At 37.5% G+C, this 18,429-nt stretch overlaps 1 protein-coding gene across 1 annotated transcript; it reads left to right on the forward strand.

The window, feature by feature from the left end:
* Positions 1-1,674: 1,674 nt before the first annotated feature.
* LOC145771842 (uncharacterized) lies at positions 1,675-17,837 on the forward strand. The gene is made up of 6 exons (XM_082583575.1): positions 1,675-1,808; positions 10,378-10,476; positions 11,182-11,208; positions 11,952-12,011; positions 13,369-13,520; positions 14,435-17,837. Exons 1-6 carry the CDS (start codon positions 1,796-1,798, stop codon positions 15,338-15,340), a joined length of 1,257 nt encoding a protein of 418 aa, XP_082439701.1. The 5' UTR covers positions 1,675-1,795; the 3' UTR covers positions 15,341-17,837.
* The last annotated feature ends 592 nt before the right edge of the window (positions 17,838-18,429 follow it).

The raw sequence follows: 18,429 nt of genomic DNA on the forward strand, positions 1-18,429 counted from the left end.
GACAATTTTTCCTAAGATTTGATTAAAACATTTTACTTCTGGAATATCCAAGCACACTCTCCAAATCTAGATCCAGCTGCGCCTCCTGAATTGAACCAAATCGCTGACTTCCCTATGTATTATTTTATATTGCACATAGTTGATTGTGTTGCGTGTTAGGTTTCTGCTTCTATTGCTCAACGCAACTTCGACAAGAATTGTTTTGGTGCAATTGATATTTTGGACCTACTCTTTTCTGACATTCGTAATATAACATTGACTTCTAACATGTCGCTTCAGGAACAAGTTTGGCTTTCTTGCAGACATTATCGCACAGTCTTTCTTGTCAGCTTTTTCGTGAGATTCTAAATCAACTCACGAGCACACAAACAAACTGGTTGATCAATTTACAAATAAAAAATGCTGCATCTGAGTCCTGATGATGAAGTCGCGTTATTGAGGTTAATATCTCAACTAAGTCTTTGCACAGAAGTCTTCACTTAAATAGGCGGGCATCCTTTGCCACCAACCAAACACAAATAAGTTCTAGGCCAGACCTATCCATCATTCAATTTTTAAGGTTTTTAACGTTAATGTTACATCTTTTACCGTTGTTTTGCTTTTCAAATATTAGTTGTTTTTCGTTCAAGCCTCTATGTTTTTGTTAGCACAGAAACTCTAAGTAGTCGCCCGCAGATAATCTTTGTGCAAATGGACACTGCATTGGCGCTAATTTTTTGTTTACATCTTCCAAATAGTTAGCCACCTTTCTACGCCGGTGTACTTTTTCAAACCTTCAGCATCTACGAAACCAGTCATTGCAGTCCATTTTGCAACTTCTCTCCTTCACTGCGATTGTGACGTCAAAATGATGTGCAGCTTTTATCGCCTCCTCTCTTTCTTGAACAATTTAATCTATTTCTCTTATGTTCTTTTGAGCAATTTGGAGACAATAGGACTGCGCATGCATCTTTGTCTCTCCATTTTCAACTTTAATTAATTTGAGTTGGTAGGATTGAGATTATGTTTTCATATCAGACTTCCTTTATTCGCGAGGCAATCTGGCGTTGCCAATCTACTGGACCGTAGTGAAGACTTAGATAATTTCGTTCGAATTCATCAGTTTTTAAATATGCACAATTGCATATTCAGAAAGTGAAAAATAAGTTCAAATCGAAAAAGAAACTAGATTTGTGCAAATAAAACGATCCAAGAATAGATGTGTCTTTGGCAAACCTAAGAAGTCTCCCAGTGGCATGAAAGCACGTAGAAGTCAGTTGAATACAATCACGGGCTAAGCTTTTTCAACAAGAGAATTGAAAATTTAAACCAGAAAGTTACCCTAGTTATGTCAATATTTTTTGGTAATGTGGTAGAACTTTCATTGATTTATGTGGTACCGTACTGCAAAAGCAATTGCAAGCTAAAATAAATGAACCACACTGTGCTGCAGATTACCTTTAAAATGTGCTTTTTCGCATGTGGTAAACGCACAAATCAAAAAATTAATTTATATTTGTGTTTTGTGTTTCTCTAAAGCTTTACAACAACTATAAAGGGGGTTTTACTTGAGACACAAATGCACAGCTGTGAGATATAATGCTGTTTTATGTTGGTATGATAAACCGAAATTTATGTAGCTCATCTAATTATTTGAATTGCTAGTAAAACAATCTTATTGATTTCAGGTTTTAGCAGTAGTGATAAAAACTCCTTTGTGGTTTGATAGGTTTGAGCTTGTAAAATATTCAAAATCAACCAAGAAACTTCCAGTGAGATATTTGAAACTGCCCGAAGAAAGTGCCCGAACCATCCTATGAGCGACCGCGGTAAGCATCTTGTGCCTTAAGCATCTTGTGCCTTGAGTGTATGGAACGATAAACATTTGAAACCAGTTTTCTTCTGACTATAACTTTTGGTTAGCAGCATTGCAAGGAAATGTACTTTAAAACATCTAAGAGGTCATGTTGGTTGTTAGGTTTATCAATAAGTCCAGCCGTCTGATGAAGATTTTTTATGTAAATTTAATCAAGGCAAAACGAAAAATATATTTATGGAGAAACTAATTTCGGAATGAAGCCAAAAATTTGGCGTCCAAAAGACAGTTTGCTTTTAACACTAAAAGTTTTAGTTAGCAGCACTGCAAAGAAATGTAATTTAAAATATCTTTTAAAGGATAGAATTTCGAAAAGACTGTTTTAACACTAGTACAGTAGTTTCATTTCAACCTAGTTTTAAACTTCCATGCTTCTAGTTTTGCTGGTCATTGAATAATTGTAGCTTGAAAACAAAACAAAAAATTGCCTGATTAGGACAGTTATGATCACTTAAACGCGGAACGGGTTTAATATTTTTCAACAAGTAATATTCAACTTAACAATTAATTTTTCTTTTTGAAAACTGGAACTTTATTGGGGCAAAGTAACTCAAAATCCTTGCATCCAGACAGAACAGCAGAGACTCTAACCTAGGAATGTCCTTGTTTCGAGGATTACTTGAATTTATTTGATTAGCCTTTTTTGTGTTGTTTGTTTGACCAATTTCTTCTCACCGTTGCAATTTTGGTGTTTACCAAGGAAGCACCACGATCCCCTGTTGCTTGTACTCACTTTGATACCACATAGCTAGTTTTAGAGTTTGCTTCTGATATCGAGCTTTTGAATTTACTTTCCACAACCACCCTCGAAAATTGCGTGTTTAGAAAACCGTGGTGTGTAATTATACATTTTAATTAACTTTTTTCTATTGTTCAATTCCTACAAAAACTTAATCACTTTTTCGTCTTCATTAAACAGTAAATTGCCTTTGAAAGTGACTCGCAAAACAAAACCATTTGTGACATCATAGGCAGATTGGCACCAGGACTGTGACGCAGGAAGAATGCACATTGCACAATGGTGCAATTAAAAGCTTGGAACGGGGGTAGCCACACCGGCCACTGGAATCAGCCGTCGGGCTTAGCCCAGACAGGCGATTTAGTTTGTCGCATGGGAGCTCGTCTTGGTCTCAAGGTCCTACTGAACGCAAGAACTCTTATGAGCCAAATGAGCAGCCTGTGTCTGACTTTGGGCAGGGTGTAGATGTGTAGCCTTCAGATTTAACTTGCGGAATTAAAACGTACACAAAACTATCAGCTGTTTTTGGCACCTCCTCAGTCAATAGAACTTTGGGGTTGTTGGTTGAGTACAAGGTGGTGTCAATACCGAATGATGGCAAACACGGGGAAGAAGTTGGCTACATTGAATTTGCTTCTCAAGTTCGTGATTTCTACCATGTTTGAAAAGAAAAGCTTTACAAAGTTTGGACGTAAGGAAGACCAGCAAACTTTTCATTAGTTTACTTGCGAGTTCTGAGTAGTTTTTGTTGATTTTATTCCCAGGGGCGTTGACAGGGGGGTCTAGGTGGTACTTTTAGACCCGGACCCGGAATATTTAAGGGGCCCAGATTTAAAAAATTCCCTGCTACTTCAAACATTATCAAAATCTTATAATATAATCAGAATCAGATCTAAAGGAATTGCCATCAGAGGTTAAAACAGCCATTTCAGCCGTCAGATGGTAAAGTACCGGGCCCCTTCTGGGTACCGGGCCCACTTCAGCTTTCTGGTGGTGAAATAGCCACTTCTGCCACCAAACAGTAGAATAAGAATTTAGTCTAGAATAGTGATTTCCCTAACCACAAATATTACCCGAAACACGAATTTAAAAATAAACAGGCTGATATTTGTTCAAACTCAAAAACTGAAATGGCACAGGTAAGAAGATTACTATCCTTATTTCTGCACTAAAAATTAGACCAAAACCGCTTTTCAGATTGCAGCAATCAGCAAATGTTTGACCTAGGCCCAAACACCTTTCCCAAATCAAATTAAAAACTTTCTGACTGTCTGCAGTGCTGTAAATTCTCTTCTGGTGAGCCTAGAATGACCGGTGAAACATTAATGGAATCGGGAAGTAATACTCTAGCGCCATGTGACAAATAAAAGTTCAAAAAAGCAACCTCTAGATAGAGATAGTAAGTTTTGCGGTTCAAGAAATTTTAAGATTGCGCAAGATTTGTTAAATGACCATGCTTAACCCTTTGCTTTTCAACGTTTTTTTGGAAGTTAACTGCTCAAGGGGGGGCCGTTTTTGGATCAAATTCAATCAGCTGTTACGTGTTATCCGCTGATGCTATTTGAACAGAAGTTGCACTGGTGTGAAAGCAAATCATTTGTATATAAGTTTGAAAAGTCATTATTTTAAAATTTTATATGTTAAACTTGATATTTCAATTTTTGCAAAGGTACCCAAAAACGACAATTTTGATTTAACTTGCCGCTATTTAATTACCGTGCTAATCCGATTTCATGCAAACTTCTGAATAACAAAGAGCTCGATCGAACGCACGAAGTGTGTGTGCGGTGTGCCGAATCATTGCATTGATTAGAATTTACGACTTGCGAGCAAATCTTATTGTAAGCTACTCACTGATTCTAAAATAGTTACAATCAAAGTAACATTGTTACACGAATTTGAAAAAAAAACAAAACTGCGTTTGTTGTCTTACATTTTTATCCTAAACTAATGCATTCCCAAACTCATGGCTAGCTTCTAGTTTTATGGAACCAAATTTCTCATAAGTAACACCTTAGCCTGCTTGAATAGCTGTTTACATCTTCGTTTGTGTATTTAGGTCTACAATTGAGTTTGTAGTATGAATATTTTTAGTAGAGAGAAGACAGTTGAACAAGTTGTTGAAATTATCTGAAATTTCTAAGTTCAAATTAGGTGCTTTTGAAATTGTGGATTTGTGTCAAGTCGCATCACAAATATCATGCAGGCCACATCATAAGTCATTTCGCTTACGGGTGTTTATAAACATGACTCATAAATTACATCCACAAAAAATACAGCATTTATATCAACAAAGCTAAGTTCGAAGCTCACTTTTTATTGAAGATTGTGTCAATCAATTCGAAATAATGCAACAGCGAATTGCCGCCAGCGTCGAAATAATGCAACAGCGAATTGAGGAACGTGCGTAAACAAAGGAAATGTGAAATAACCCACAGTCAGCAAATCTACATAAATTTAACGTTTACAAATGTTGAATCAATGTAAAAGGACTGGATTGCTGACTGGGTCCTTATTGTTTGAAGCACTAAAAATACGCGTAATATCGACAACATCAGCAAGGCAGTGATTATGTTTCTGGCCAAAAAAAAAAAAATAACTTTTGACTTCAAAGATAAAAATGATTATAACGAAGCTTCAAAGTTTGTCGTAAAACATTTTACAGAGATACAATAAACATAATCATTTTGTGCCAGATTGTGAGAAGACTTCCTAGATTCTTTCCAACCATTTGCATGATTGCAAATTATTTTCTATAACTCTATATTGCTAAAAAATGGCTTCTTTGTTGAAACAACGTGGCTACAATTCTATAAGAAATTCTTAGGCCTACTACATTGAAGTAATGAAATTTTTTTTGTGATTTTGCTGATGACGTTTTACAATATCCGAGAAGTAAAAAATAATAATGATGAATTATTTTATAAAACCGTGGTTTGCAAGTGCTTCACAAAAAATTGTTGAGGGAAAATTTACTATTAGACGTAAAACGTTTGTAAAAGAAAATTGTCGGTTTACGTATTTATAATGTTTATTGCGCTGTTATCGAATTATAAACTGCCTGTATTGTCTACCTTTGTGGTTGCCGGCCAGCTTAGAGCAGCATGCAAACCATGCGTTTTTGGTATTTGCATCGTGTTATGATTCTCGAAAATCTCCCACAAGGTCTTTATTTTTATCGTGATATTTTTGTGCCTTGTCTGTCCTGAACTTGAAGTCATTGTGCAGCACAATCCACATCGGTTTTTAGACTCAGTCTTCATTGAAAATCTTTTGTGTGGTGCATCATTTCAAGTAGTGTCTTCCCCTAAACTGTTACACAAATCGCCCAGAACCAGAACCATCGTGTTATCTTACAGCAGTTGAGAGCCCGTTATTGTATGTGTGGAATTATTACTGTAGATGTCTGACTAAATTCATGCCAAAGTTGAGCAAATTCTGCTTTCGGGATCCTTGCCGTTATTTACTGTATTTTTTGTTGATAAGTTTGGGCAGCATTTTTCCAAGATAAATGAAGACATCGGTATTGTTCGTCACTTAGATTTAGTTTTCTCAGCATTGTTTATTCATTCTTTGATCCATTAGTTTGTCCCACTTTTGGTATAATCGGATCGTTTATAGCCTAAATGGCGGGTCTTCACAATAGCCGGCCTCTTATACATTGGCGCAACGTATTCAGATGTTGAATCAATGATGAAGAAAGCTGATTTGTTGTTTGTCTTATGTGACGCCTAACTTTATGCCTCGTCTACAGTACAAAATATTTTGTAATGTACATTGTGTACATTGTACATTTTGTTTGTAGGCCTACATTACAAAATATTTTGTAATGTAGATGAAGCATTATCATCTTTATTTTGCGCTCTTTGGAACAAAACACAGTGCACTGTGAAACAAAAATACAGGACATAACAACAAGTAGGCGACATAAATCAGTGAAGGGACGCCATCGAGTTAGCTGCTACGTGTAAATGAAGCCTATCTCATAATTTTGAGTATCTCACAATTACTGTTTGCAAAAACGCTATTTCTCCGGCTTCTCCCAAAAGCATTTGCAGTGATACATTTCCTCAATTGCAAGTTTTGTCAATGAGAGCATTTCCATAGAACGTTTATTTCGAAACCAAGTTTTCGTGTCTTTATCCAAGAGAAGATTTCTTATTGTAACGTTTTTTATTCGTCAATGAATATTATCTGCTTGAAACAACTGTTTTGAATAGTTTGTGGCCTCCATAGCCTACTATTTTGATCGTGGATTGCTATTCTTCTTTGTAGAGCTGATAACGCAAAAAACGTTTGCTATTATTGTTTCTAATTAACAGCTTTGCGATCACTGGCTTTTCTTTGTAGCATAAGAAATAACGCGCTTTGTATTATTGAGGTCAAACCAAACAAAAGAAAGCAAGAGAATGCTTCTCTCTGCTCGCGCATATCGATGCACGAAGCAATTATGAGCTTATGGCTTGTCATCGCAATGTAATCCATTTTACGCTTTGCTGGAAGTTAGCTAGAAATAGCAAAAATTCACCAAAATCTTGAATTTACAAGAAAACTACACAACTTTTAGCATCAAATTTAATATCATCAGATCCGCCTGGCAATTTTAGGAAAAGTCAAGAAAAACCAAGTGCATGGCGTTACTGTGCTTCAAATAATTAAAGGAAATATGAGGGGGGGGCCAAATCCGGCCTCCCTTTGAGGAGCAAAGTGTTAAACGACATCAATAAAAGTTTGTACACAACCTTTATATTCACAACTTTGTCGATGAAGGGGGCCCGAAAATAAATTGGTACCGGGCCCGAGAAATCCTGTCAACGGCCCTGTTTATTCCAAAACGAAGACAAAAGATCTAATGCTTACGGTCATTTGAAATTTCAATGAGTTGATCTTTTTTGGTGTTGAATGTTATTATTTAAGAAAGAACTTTACCATACTCAGTTATTCACTAGTTTTAATGTTTTCTTTGTACATAAATACAATTTTAAGAGAGAAATTATTTGATATAATATGATGCGATCTCTAATTGACTTAATTGGATTTGGCCTGGTTATGTTCCCACAATACTTTTGCAACTTCTTTAGCAGCCCGGTTTTAAAGGGTCACGCCTGAAAGCGTGGAATATTCAGAATGTCCTACCTTTGACGTAAGACTTTGATACTTCTTTGAGACCTACCTGAGACCTCTTTGTAAAATCGACAAGCAACGTCTTTCTTAGATTAAAGATCTTCCAAAAGTAAACTCTTGTAACAATTTTGCAATTTTCACAGTGTACCAGACACCGGCTATAGCATTAAATGTCTGCATAGATATGCTTCAACTATAAATTTATAAAATTGTTGAAATTTGTTACTGCAACAACTCAATCAGCTTGACGACTATGGTCGTCATCAACTCGCACTTTTGGCAGCCATTTTTATTCAGTGCTTACGCAACGCTGCAGTCTTTACATGCCCGTGTGGTTGTGGACCGCTGGTACAGAGCTACTGAATACCAATCTATGAACAGTTTGCATGAAAAAACAATCACTGAAGAAGCACTCTCAAGAACTCTTCTGTAACCAATATCATAAAGACAAAGCTCGTTTAACTTTATGCAGTACTCTTGTTGGGATTCTTATAGATGTCAACAAGATATATCATTGTCCCTTTTCTGAAGACGTCGTACTCAAAATAACAAACCATAAAAAGTGAATTAGAGAAATGTGAAAAAAACATAACACATCCCAAACGCTGAAGGAACTTTTACAATTGAATTTTAACAGTCAAAGCTTCGCTATAGCAGTGCTTCTCTACCTTGGACGCATCCCGAGCGCTGCATCTCAATTTCTTATACCTGCGACTATTTAAGAGTGCAACAACAAAAGTGCAACAACGTATTTTGAGAACGCGATGAAATATTATTCGTAGCTACATTGGTAGCAGATGCGATAAAAGACAAACAAGTTACGACTCCAAGAGCGTGATGTCGATCCATGTTTTCCTCATGATTTACAAACTCTTTCAGCTCAAAACAACGTTTTTATATGAAATTCTTGTGTGAGAGTACTTGAGACTGACCGTGCTTTTACTGGCTCCTAGTCTACAGCATTGTTGTCCAGACTCTAGGAAAGTCTGATCAGAGAAAATAATTGCATTTGTTAGAGGGGGGCTTGCCAAGTAATTTAAAAGAAATTAATTAGTCAAAGCAAAAGCTCAAAATAACCAACCCATTACCACAATAGCGTAAGAAGCGCATAGCTGAAAAGTCTTCTCGCGGAAATTTTTTGAGAAAGATTCCTATTTGACCGATTTGTGCATAATTTCTTTTTTAGAATTAAAATTTGCTAAAAACCTTTTTTTCTGTAATGAAATTTCAACTAATTGATACTGCCAACTTTGTTTTTGATGGTCGATGCTTCAACCAATCAATTGCAGCCCCTTCGCTTCATGCTTCAACTGTTTCATGATACAGTACAGCTTGCTGCACTTTCGTTCTTTTGCAGCGAAGTTTTAATTTTAACAAAAAGATAGAGCATCGCACTAAATCGAACTTGCCAATTTAGTGTGGCACTCCACTTTTTTTTTATTCTTTTAAATCACACTAAGCATTCTTTTAGAATACATTATTGGGGAATTCAGAACAAGGTTTTAATGAAAGTTTAGTAACGACGTTTTATTTTGGAATTTAATTTCAATACCTTCAAAAGATCTTATAAAAATTGCAATTTGGACATGACCACTTTTTTTCGTAATTATTTTTGTTCATATACCTGTACAAACAATTGTATACAATCATCTTTTGACACTGTTTTTAGTTCAGTGTGCATTTCTTCGGCTTTCTAATCGTCATTCGCTTTGTAGAGACCAGTTGTTTTGGGAAACTTACAATATTTTGACGTAACAATAGAAATAAACAAACAAAATTGTTATCTTCAATTATCTGTTTAATTTACGTTTAAATAATTGACAAGCGTTGCCTGTGAAGATTTATAACTGAACAAGCCGACTAGAATGGACAGCGTGAGAAAGGATTTTGTTGCCATTGGAGTTAGAGTGTGACTCGCATTACATCCTGCATGCTTCTTCCTCCCCTTGTACCTTCATCGGTGTGCTACTAAACTGTGAAAACAACTTTGTTCTCCACGAAGGGATAGAGCGGCATCCAAAACACCGCCTGGTTCAGTCTTTCCTGGTGCCATGCAACTTTTAACGGTAGTAGAAGACCTTTGGACAGACAACAAACTTTGTTAATTTAGAAAACTTTTGTTAAGCCGGAGTAATTGGCAAATAAGTTAGTTTCGAATTCAGAACGAAATTATATTACTGCTGCTTGAAAACGAAACGAAATCAGGACAATATGTTTTGCATCGAAACTAAACGTTTCAAGTATTTACAACAGCTCAAAGGTAGAGATATGCATCAATTTCACAATAAAATAACTTTTTGTAAACACACAAACAAGGTGTTCTGGCTTCAACACAACGTCATTAAACCACCACCAGTCACAATACTCAAACGCTTCCTCAGCTCAAAGACCTGACCAGCTTTATACGACAGAGACAGGTTTCATAAATTGCTCTCGTGTTTTTATTGCTGAGAAAACTTGTCATTATGATAAAGAGTATTGATTTTATTATCATTGGACAATTTTTTAGTAGTATGTTGTCATAGTTTTGTCAGTTTACGTGTTTATAACAAAAAAAAACTTAGCTAGCGAGGTGGGGTCCGCTGTCTCTCATCTTGGTTGATGGGACGACAGCGAATCCCTCCGAGCAGCTTCAAACAAGCGCACTATCGACAGATAGACTGGAAGATGCCCTACCTGAAATCTCCCCACTATCCCATGAACGGGCTGGGTATCGGAGCGGACATGAACCTTCTTCACCCGTCTGTCAGCTACCCAGGTATGAATCACAAGTCACGCACTGCTGCAGTGACGTCACGAACCGAGATGAATCACGTGATTGGAGAGCTTAATTTCTCGAATTTCGTTGGAAAACAATTTGATTGTGGAATTACTTGCCGCCGTTTCTGTAGGCATCGCGGCTTTGTGCTTGCATATTGTGACTTGTTGTCTGTAAACTGCTCTATCTAAACAGCAGCAAACACCGTGAGTGAAATAAATAAACCCAGGTTATTATGTAAACACGTCACCGAAGATAGAGATCTGAGCTATGTCAACATCATCTAATCAATGTTCAATAGCGTTGTTGTTCCATTCGCAGCTGGATAAAATTCATTAACATTTACAATATCATATAAAAAGTAGAACTAGAAATGCAACATATGAATAATGTCTGTTTAATAACCGATCCAGTTTGTCGATTCCACTTTTTTTGTATTGCAACAACCAAATTTTCTTAAACTTTTATTGAAAAACTTTCATCCTAGTGTGATGCATCACTTGCGAAAAAATTTAAATAGATTGTGTTTTAGTGATGAAAACAGTTGATTGACATTGATGCGTCACATATGATATTCTCTTCGAACCATTGTTTAACTCACTGACAAAATACTTGACTTTCATCAACCTAATTAGAATTTTTTATTTTTCATGTTTTTTTTTTCGTCACGTGATTTCATCATCCACTTGAATTGTGACGTGACAGGTGATTCGGCGGCTTGCTATTTTCAACGTGAGTAATTGCGATAAGTTTTACATTTTCTACATTCAATGCTTAGAATTACAGTAAGTCTTTAAAAAGTTCCTGCTCATGCTATTTTGTTTTTGCAAACTTATTCACCATAAATGTGCACGACATAACTTAAAATCTGTCCACCCTACAGTAGTTTTACCTTGTATATGTGCGATGTGTTTGTTTGCTTTAGTTAAGTCTAACTAGTGCAAATAAATCGGTTATTTATTTATAACGTTCCCCGCAAAAACATATATTGAAGACATAATGACATTTTTAAATAAGGATTATTTTGACTCCACTATTTAGATATATAGTCTGCGGTTGATCAACTCTTGCAAATAAAACAAAAGTTCTAAATATTTAAACGATCATCAGCATTGTGCCTCCACAAGGCATCACAATGGTCATTGTCCTTCACCGCTCACTGGTGGTGTCCTTCAATTAAGTCAAACTTTGAGGAATAACTACATGATCGCTTCTAAATGCGAAGACAAATGAAAAACTTGTATATTCCAACACGACAAGTTATGGGTAGACCAAAAAATTGATTAAAAAATAGGGTGCCACGGTTGCAAGCAGAAATGCCCAGGGAATCACAGCGCATCTAGTTCTTAATCGCATTAACAAACATAATAAATAAGTTGGGCTTTCATTGTTTCTATTATTATTATAGTAGTAAAAACACTGAACTACGAAAATTCAATTGTTACTTAGTGTTATAACGCTTTATTTTCCAACAGGTATGCAAGGACTACACCAAGGAACTAAAAACATGCAGTTTGGTTCCCCTCCAGGATACGGTAGGTAGTCAGCTAACAAATCGACTTGTGTGTAGTTTAGTATTTTATTCGCCGCTTGTGTATGCGGATGTCAAAGGCCACGTTGAGTGCTCAATAGCTTAAATCATGTAAGGACGTATTTAATCCTTCAAAATTTCCCGATTAGGGGCCCACCTCTATTTAGGGCTCCCGACTCACCAATATTTAGTTAGTCTAGCGTTTTTCGGCTATTTAAAATGAAAAATGTGACAATACTGCTACAAAAACTACCCATTTTATATCTTAGACAGCATCAAAGTTTGTATTGCTGATCATCATTAGAAATGACTGTTTAAAATCAACGAAACCAGTAAATCTAAGCTATTTTATTAGTTTATAGAAGAAGAAATAATACTACCATCTCGCTTTTTTGAAAAGTGTCTTTCAAGGGTTGACAGAGTAAGACTTGTCCAACACGAAATGTTCGTGAAATGAAGAAAATGTTCGATATTGGCAGCCAATAGTGTTGACAGGGATTTTCCAGAGCATACTTTTGCATCCGAGGCGATTTTATTAATTCAAAAACTTTTTAAGGGGGCTTGCATCAGGAAAAAACTTTACAACGCCAGATTTTATGGAGTTATCTTGTTGCGTTGAAGTATTTTGTATTCACACCAGCGTTTTTTAATTTTTTGAAAACAAAAACTGAGTCATTTTTGAACTGGTTTTAATTTTTGTACTTCAAATGTGATGCAATTGCCAGTTTCGGAGGCGGCCTCTTTCACTGGTATCAGGTCCAAATTTTCCTCAGAAACGGCCATGTTGGCAGCATTCTGGCGAAACCAGTCGGAGTCGGACATATTTGGCGTACCCGTAACAAACGAGCTTGTAGTACTTTTTAGTTTAGTTCCATAGCTCTTTTTATTGTTATGTAGTCAAAGATAATATGATAATATTCTAAAAGATTGTGGAATCAACGTCAGATGTTTTTTCTCCGAATTCACAACCCATGGTTTGAGAAACTTTCAAGGCACCGTCGTTGAAAAAATAAGAGCCCACTAGTAGGTTTTGGGATGAGGATGATTGACACGGCCCTGGCGCGAGTGGGATGAGGATGATTGACACGGCCCTGGCGCGAGTGAATAAAATAAAACTTCTAATTTACGGAAAATAGAAAAATAATTTAGATAAAGCAGTATTTTTAACCATAGGTACCAAGGCAATAATGATTTCACAAGACGCAATTTAATGATACCAAAGTTATGCAGTAACATTTTGAAGGAAATTGCTGTAATCTTGGATGGCCTACTTGGGTAGTTTAGCAGCGATTGGTGAACAAATGGTTAATAGAATAGTTTTCTTTGGAAAGCGATTAATATTTATTGTTATCTTTCATCAGGCTCATCACGGAAGCAGAGGAGAGAGAGGACAACTTTCACTCGCGCTCAACTCGATATTCTAGAAACGCTCTTCACAAAGACTCGGTATCCGGACATATTTATGAGGGAAGAAGTCGCCCTGAAGATCAACCTCCCAGAGTCAAGAGTGCAGGTGATATGAACCACATGATGTCAGCAGTATTTTTGGGCATTACTATTCTTGATCTGGCCATGCACTCCTTCGAATTGCCGACAAATTATTAAGCAAATATTTTATCTGTAGAGGGCGGATTATTTCCTGGATAGAACAACCCTTGCGCGTTCATATTTGTCTTTACGTGATTTTCTTCACTGTTTTGCGACGAGTCGTATCAGTGTTGTGGCTTACAGGGTTAAAGGCCGAGTAAGAGAATATAACGAGATTTGACGTAATCGAACAAAGAATCATTTAATGCGAGTTTGAGTTATTACTGATGTCATACCTCACGTTTCCCACGTGATACTGCGGCGTCACAACGGCGCCATAAAACAACGTAAAGCCTACTCCGCCGTGTCAAGTATGAAAATTGTCTCGCACTAAAATGACCAGAAGGACATTTAATGAATTTAGCGTCACCGTTTGAACGAAGATGTCAGCATAGACAAATGAAATTTTGTTGCCAACTTTTGTATTCTGGTTGGTTTACTCATTTTTTACCTCAGAACGTTGTTCAGCACTGCGGAGAAGTTTTGGCGTTCACTGTCAGTAAACAAAGCATTTGTGTTCTCAAATAAAAAGTATTCTTTTGCCGCAGCCTTTAACGTTGTTTCCTCTGCTCAGTTAATAACTTCCAGTATGAATTAATTGATATTTTGCAATAAATCATTTGTTTAGTCAAGTTCGACTGCACTATTGTGAGATATAATATACACGAGTGTATTTACAAAAATAGAAGTAACATCAATTGGATAGAATTTGGTTTTTCCAGTTCACCCTGCCTGCTCAGAGCTTCTTCCGAAAAGACATATCCGTTAGATGCTTTGTTGTTGTTGATATACCACAATGTCTATCGATTATTCTTTTACACTTGTTGTTTTGATTCGTAGGTTTGGTTCAAGAATCGAAGAGCCAAATGTCGACAGCAAGTCCAACAGCAAGAACAAAAAAAGAAAAGCGGCTCAACTGGGTCCACTTCCAGCTCTTCCAGCGGCTCAGGATCAAATGGAGGAAGTACAACCATTCCAAATAAAAAGAAAAGTCCTCCTACAACCCCAACGTCAACTTGCAGCTCTTCTCCACCATTTTCTCAACCTCCACAACCGCTATCTGCGACTGGAGGTCACCCTCCGTTAACACAGCAGCCATCGGCCACGTCACCAATACCCAGCTCTCCAGTGTCGTCTAGCGGTAAAACAACTTCAGTATCCAGCACCAACCACTCAGCGGCCGTTCCCCATCAGCAGCAAGGGTCACATGGCCATAACTCACTAGTTCAAAATGGATCTTCATCCAATATATGGAGCCCAGCATCAGTGTCCCCAGGTGCAAGCAGCGATGGAAACTCCCACGTAGGAGCAGCTATAGGATATCATACAGGAGGTGGCGCCACCAGAAACTCTCCATACATGGCCGCAGCAGCTGCTGTAGCCCACGCTGCTCATTCCCCATATGCTATGTCGAATAATCCCCAATTACCAAACGGAAGTTACCCCCAGAACTATCCTAACTCTCACTCTTACTTTGGAACCATGGAAACTTCATATCTGCCATCCTTCCATGCTGCTACAGGACACGGGTCCGGTATGGGAGAGATGTCCATGGGAGGACAACATGCTCACGCGTCCCACCACGGGGCATCACAAAGTCATGCGACTGGTCATCAGTTCGTGCCTCAATCATATCCTTACCACCATTCGGGAGCGTCATCAAGCGCCAACGCATATCCGGCGTCATCTGAATGCCTCGACTACAGCAAAGACCAAAGTCAAGCGTGGAAGTTTCAAGTTCTCTGAGGAATGAGAAACACTTCAATGCTGCACAAAATGCGGCGAAGATGATTGGATTGCTCGAAGATCTTGCCATTTTCTTGTCTTGAGTTGCTGTCTGCTGCGGAGGGGTGTTGACCCATCCAGCTCACACGACAAAACTGTTTGCTTCTTGCTGCCAACAGTAAAAACTACATTAACACTTGGGTGCGCTGTGGAGTCGAAGGACAACCTAACGCCCTGCTGTTAATAAACATTTCTGCTCAAGAAATTCTAGAACATCGTGACAGTTTAGCAATTGTTTCATTTTAATCAAATCTTCATCTCACCCAATTGATGTGACCTTACCTAGACGCTTTTGTTGTGAGCGATATTTTACTGGACCAGTTTATCGCGTAAAACATTGATGGACTTTCTCAGGCGCGCAACTTGTCACAAAGTTAGCTGTTACAACGATCAATTGGACTCACGAAATCCATCCAACTGAAAAAGAAAATTTTGAAAGCATAATTATCAATTAGATATCAAGATTTATTTGAAAAGGCTTCTTGAATAGCCTAATTTATTTATTTGCTGGATTTCGTTCGCCAATTAAGTTGTTTCTTTGTTGTTGCAGAGAAAACGCTAGAATATTTGTCCGATTATTGCAATTGGCCAAAACTAAATAGCCTCCATTCTTTCAACATTCCGAATATGACACAATTCCGCTGTTTTCATTGCCAACACCATGTGAGGCGTATCACAGGCGTACGAGTCAGAAGAGCAATAGGGAAGTTACTCTTGGTTGTCAAAATACGCCAACAACTCGGACAGAACCCACAATTATTTAGGCTAAGGTTGCCAAGCAAAAAGCAACAATAATAAATGTAAATGTGCAACAATTAGAAAATATTTGCTGTAGAATTTGTTTTTGGCAGACTCATATTATTGTTGCAGAGTGACCAAAATAAACAAATTCTTACTAAGTTTGTTTGTTCACAACAACGTATGTCAGTATGTCACATTGATTTAGGCAGCCACAAAATATGAAATTCTTTTGAATCTGAAAATGTCCAAATTGATACGATGCTGTTGGACTCGAACCTGTTAACCCGAGTTCAATAACATCCTTAATTTACACAGCTGCACCATGTTGGCAGCCATAAAATGTCAAATTGTTTCAATCTTATCAATCCCTTCATGGAACCGCCCAAAGCAACATAACGTGAGTACTCATTTTATTGAACATAATGTAGCTCACAATATGGAATTAGGCACTCTGTGCTATGTTCTGCCTGTTTGAGCAGCTTCTGAATAAATGCAGGCTAAGGTAATGTAATAAAGTGTATGTTCGTTTATTGGTTGTAACCTAACACTTCATAATTGGTTACTAATATGTGTGAACACAGCGAACTTTCATGCATCTGTCCAAAATAGTATAATACATGTAGTAAAAAAGCTGTGAAAACACCAACCATAATTACTGCTACTTTACCTTTAGTTGAAAGGTCATTTTCTTTGAGAATATTGACTGTAGTTACGATACTTGTTTCGATATGTAAGCTATGCTAAGTAAAATAGCATGGCAACAATTACAAAAAAGAAGAAACACCAAGTTGCAAAAAATGTGCAGCCTCTTGTAGGATTTTCATTTGGCGGACTCGTATTGTTGTTGTATAGATTTTGGTTGTCTACAAGTATACCATGTTGATTTGGGCAGCCACAACTGATATGACCTAACTACATATTTGGGCAATATCAATAAATCCATGCTAGTATCGCGCGGCTATGTTGCTAGTTGAGGTAAGCTTCTGAATCCCCCCCGATGTCCATGAACGCCCCTGCTTTTTTATACCCCGTTTGTCAATATGTCCTTGACCAGATGGCAGCGACCTTCTATTATTTTGTTGATATGAAATAGCTTGTATCGCTGCAGTGTTGTCAGGAACAACCGCCGATTGATGTTGCCGTTTATCGTCGTTTCCGTTACTCGTTTTCACCTTCATACAGAACAGTCATGATTTGTTTGCAGCACTGTTTGCTTCATCGATGACGTGTCACCTACGTCACACACGTGTTACTTTTTGTTGCGCAGATTTTTGTTGTCAACGCCACGCCCGCTAGCACCTCATCTGTTAACTTTCTTATTCGTCTTTGTTCAGTATTGTTGACGTCACATTATGATGACGGGTATCTTATTCAAAACTTTTGAAAATCCACCAACTCTATTTTCATGACAAGTGACATCATGCTTGAGTGGTCATTCTTTAACTGACGTCATTGGTTTTTACAATGTCACTTTATTGTCGCTCATCAAAGATAAGACAGGTTACAAGTCTGGTTACAGTTATTTCAACTATTATTTGGACTTAGAAGATCGATAAACGTTTGACCAAAACAGCGTCACGCAATTTTCCTCTTCTCTGCAATCTATTGACATTGCAGAGCAGGAAGATTTATCTTTGAACGACTTAATGTGAAAATTTTCTTGTAATTATTTTGTTGATGTTTGTTGACTCATTATGAAAGAATAAAACTTGCAACATGGGAAACACTTGTAGCTGTAACCACAAACCAAAATGCGAGTCAGGAAAAACACATTTCCCTCGATGGAAAAGTATGAAAAAGCGGCCGTAGCTCATTGACAAAACCTCAATCCAACCACTCACCCGGAGTTCGGAAAAGTCCGTTTCCAGTTAATCAACCAAGTATGCAATCGAAAACTAGGATCTTGAGACTTCTTCAACGTAACATCTTATTGAAAACTTAATCGGAACGGTCGCAATCCTTCAAAAAATGTTAAAACTACTATATGCCATCAAGAATTGATGGTGAGAATCTGAATGTTCGTAGCCTACTGATAAAGCTTCTTTGAGAACCTGCGATTCTTATAGGGTACTCGTGGAGGCTTTGAACCACTGACGCAGGTCCGGTCACTGAGATTGACAAAGTGAAGTTTCCGATTATTATGGAAGCCCTGTTGTGAGTAATTCCTGCCGCTGTGATGCTCACAAAATAATCACGTTTGAGATGCCTGTCTAAAACACACTGGTGTTTTTAGGACAGCTTTATTGAACTCATAGCGAACAGTTTTGTTCAGACATAGACTACACTCTAGGCTCTAGCCTACAGATGAT

Source organism: Aplidium turbinatum, chromosome 6 (assembly GCF_918807975.1).
Source record: "Aplidium turbinatum chromosome 6, kaAplTurb1.1, whole genome shotgun sequence".
In the NCBI taxonomy this organism is placed as follows: Eukaryota; Metazoa; Chordata; class Ascidiacea; order Aplousobranchia; family Polyclinidae; genus Aplidium; species Aplidium turbinatum.

Coding starts and splice junctions, on each gene's coding strand:
- LOC145771842 (XM_082583575.1), top strand. Junction 10,477..11,181: donor CCCGTCTGTCAGCTACCCAG/GTATGAATCACA, acceptor GTGACGTGACAG/GTGATTCGGCGGCTTGCTAT. Junction 12,012..13,368: donor TGGTTCCCCTCCAGGATACG/GTAGGTAGTCAG, acceptor ATCTTTCATCAG/GCTCATCACGGAAGCAGAGG.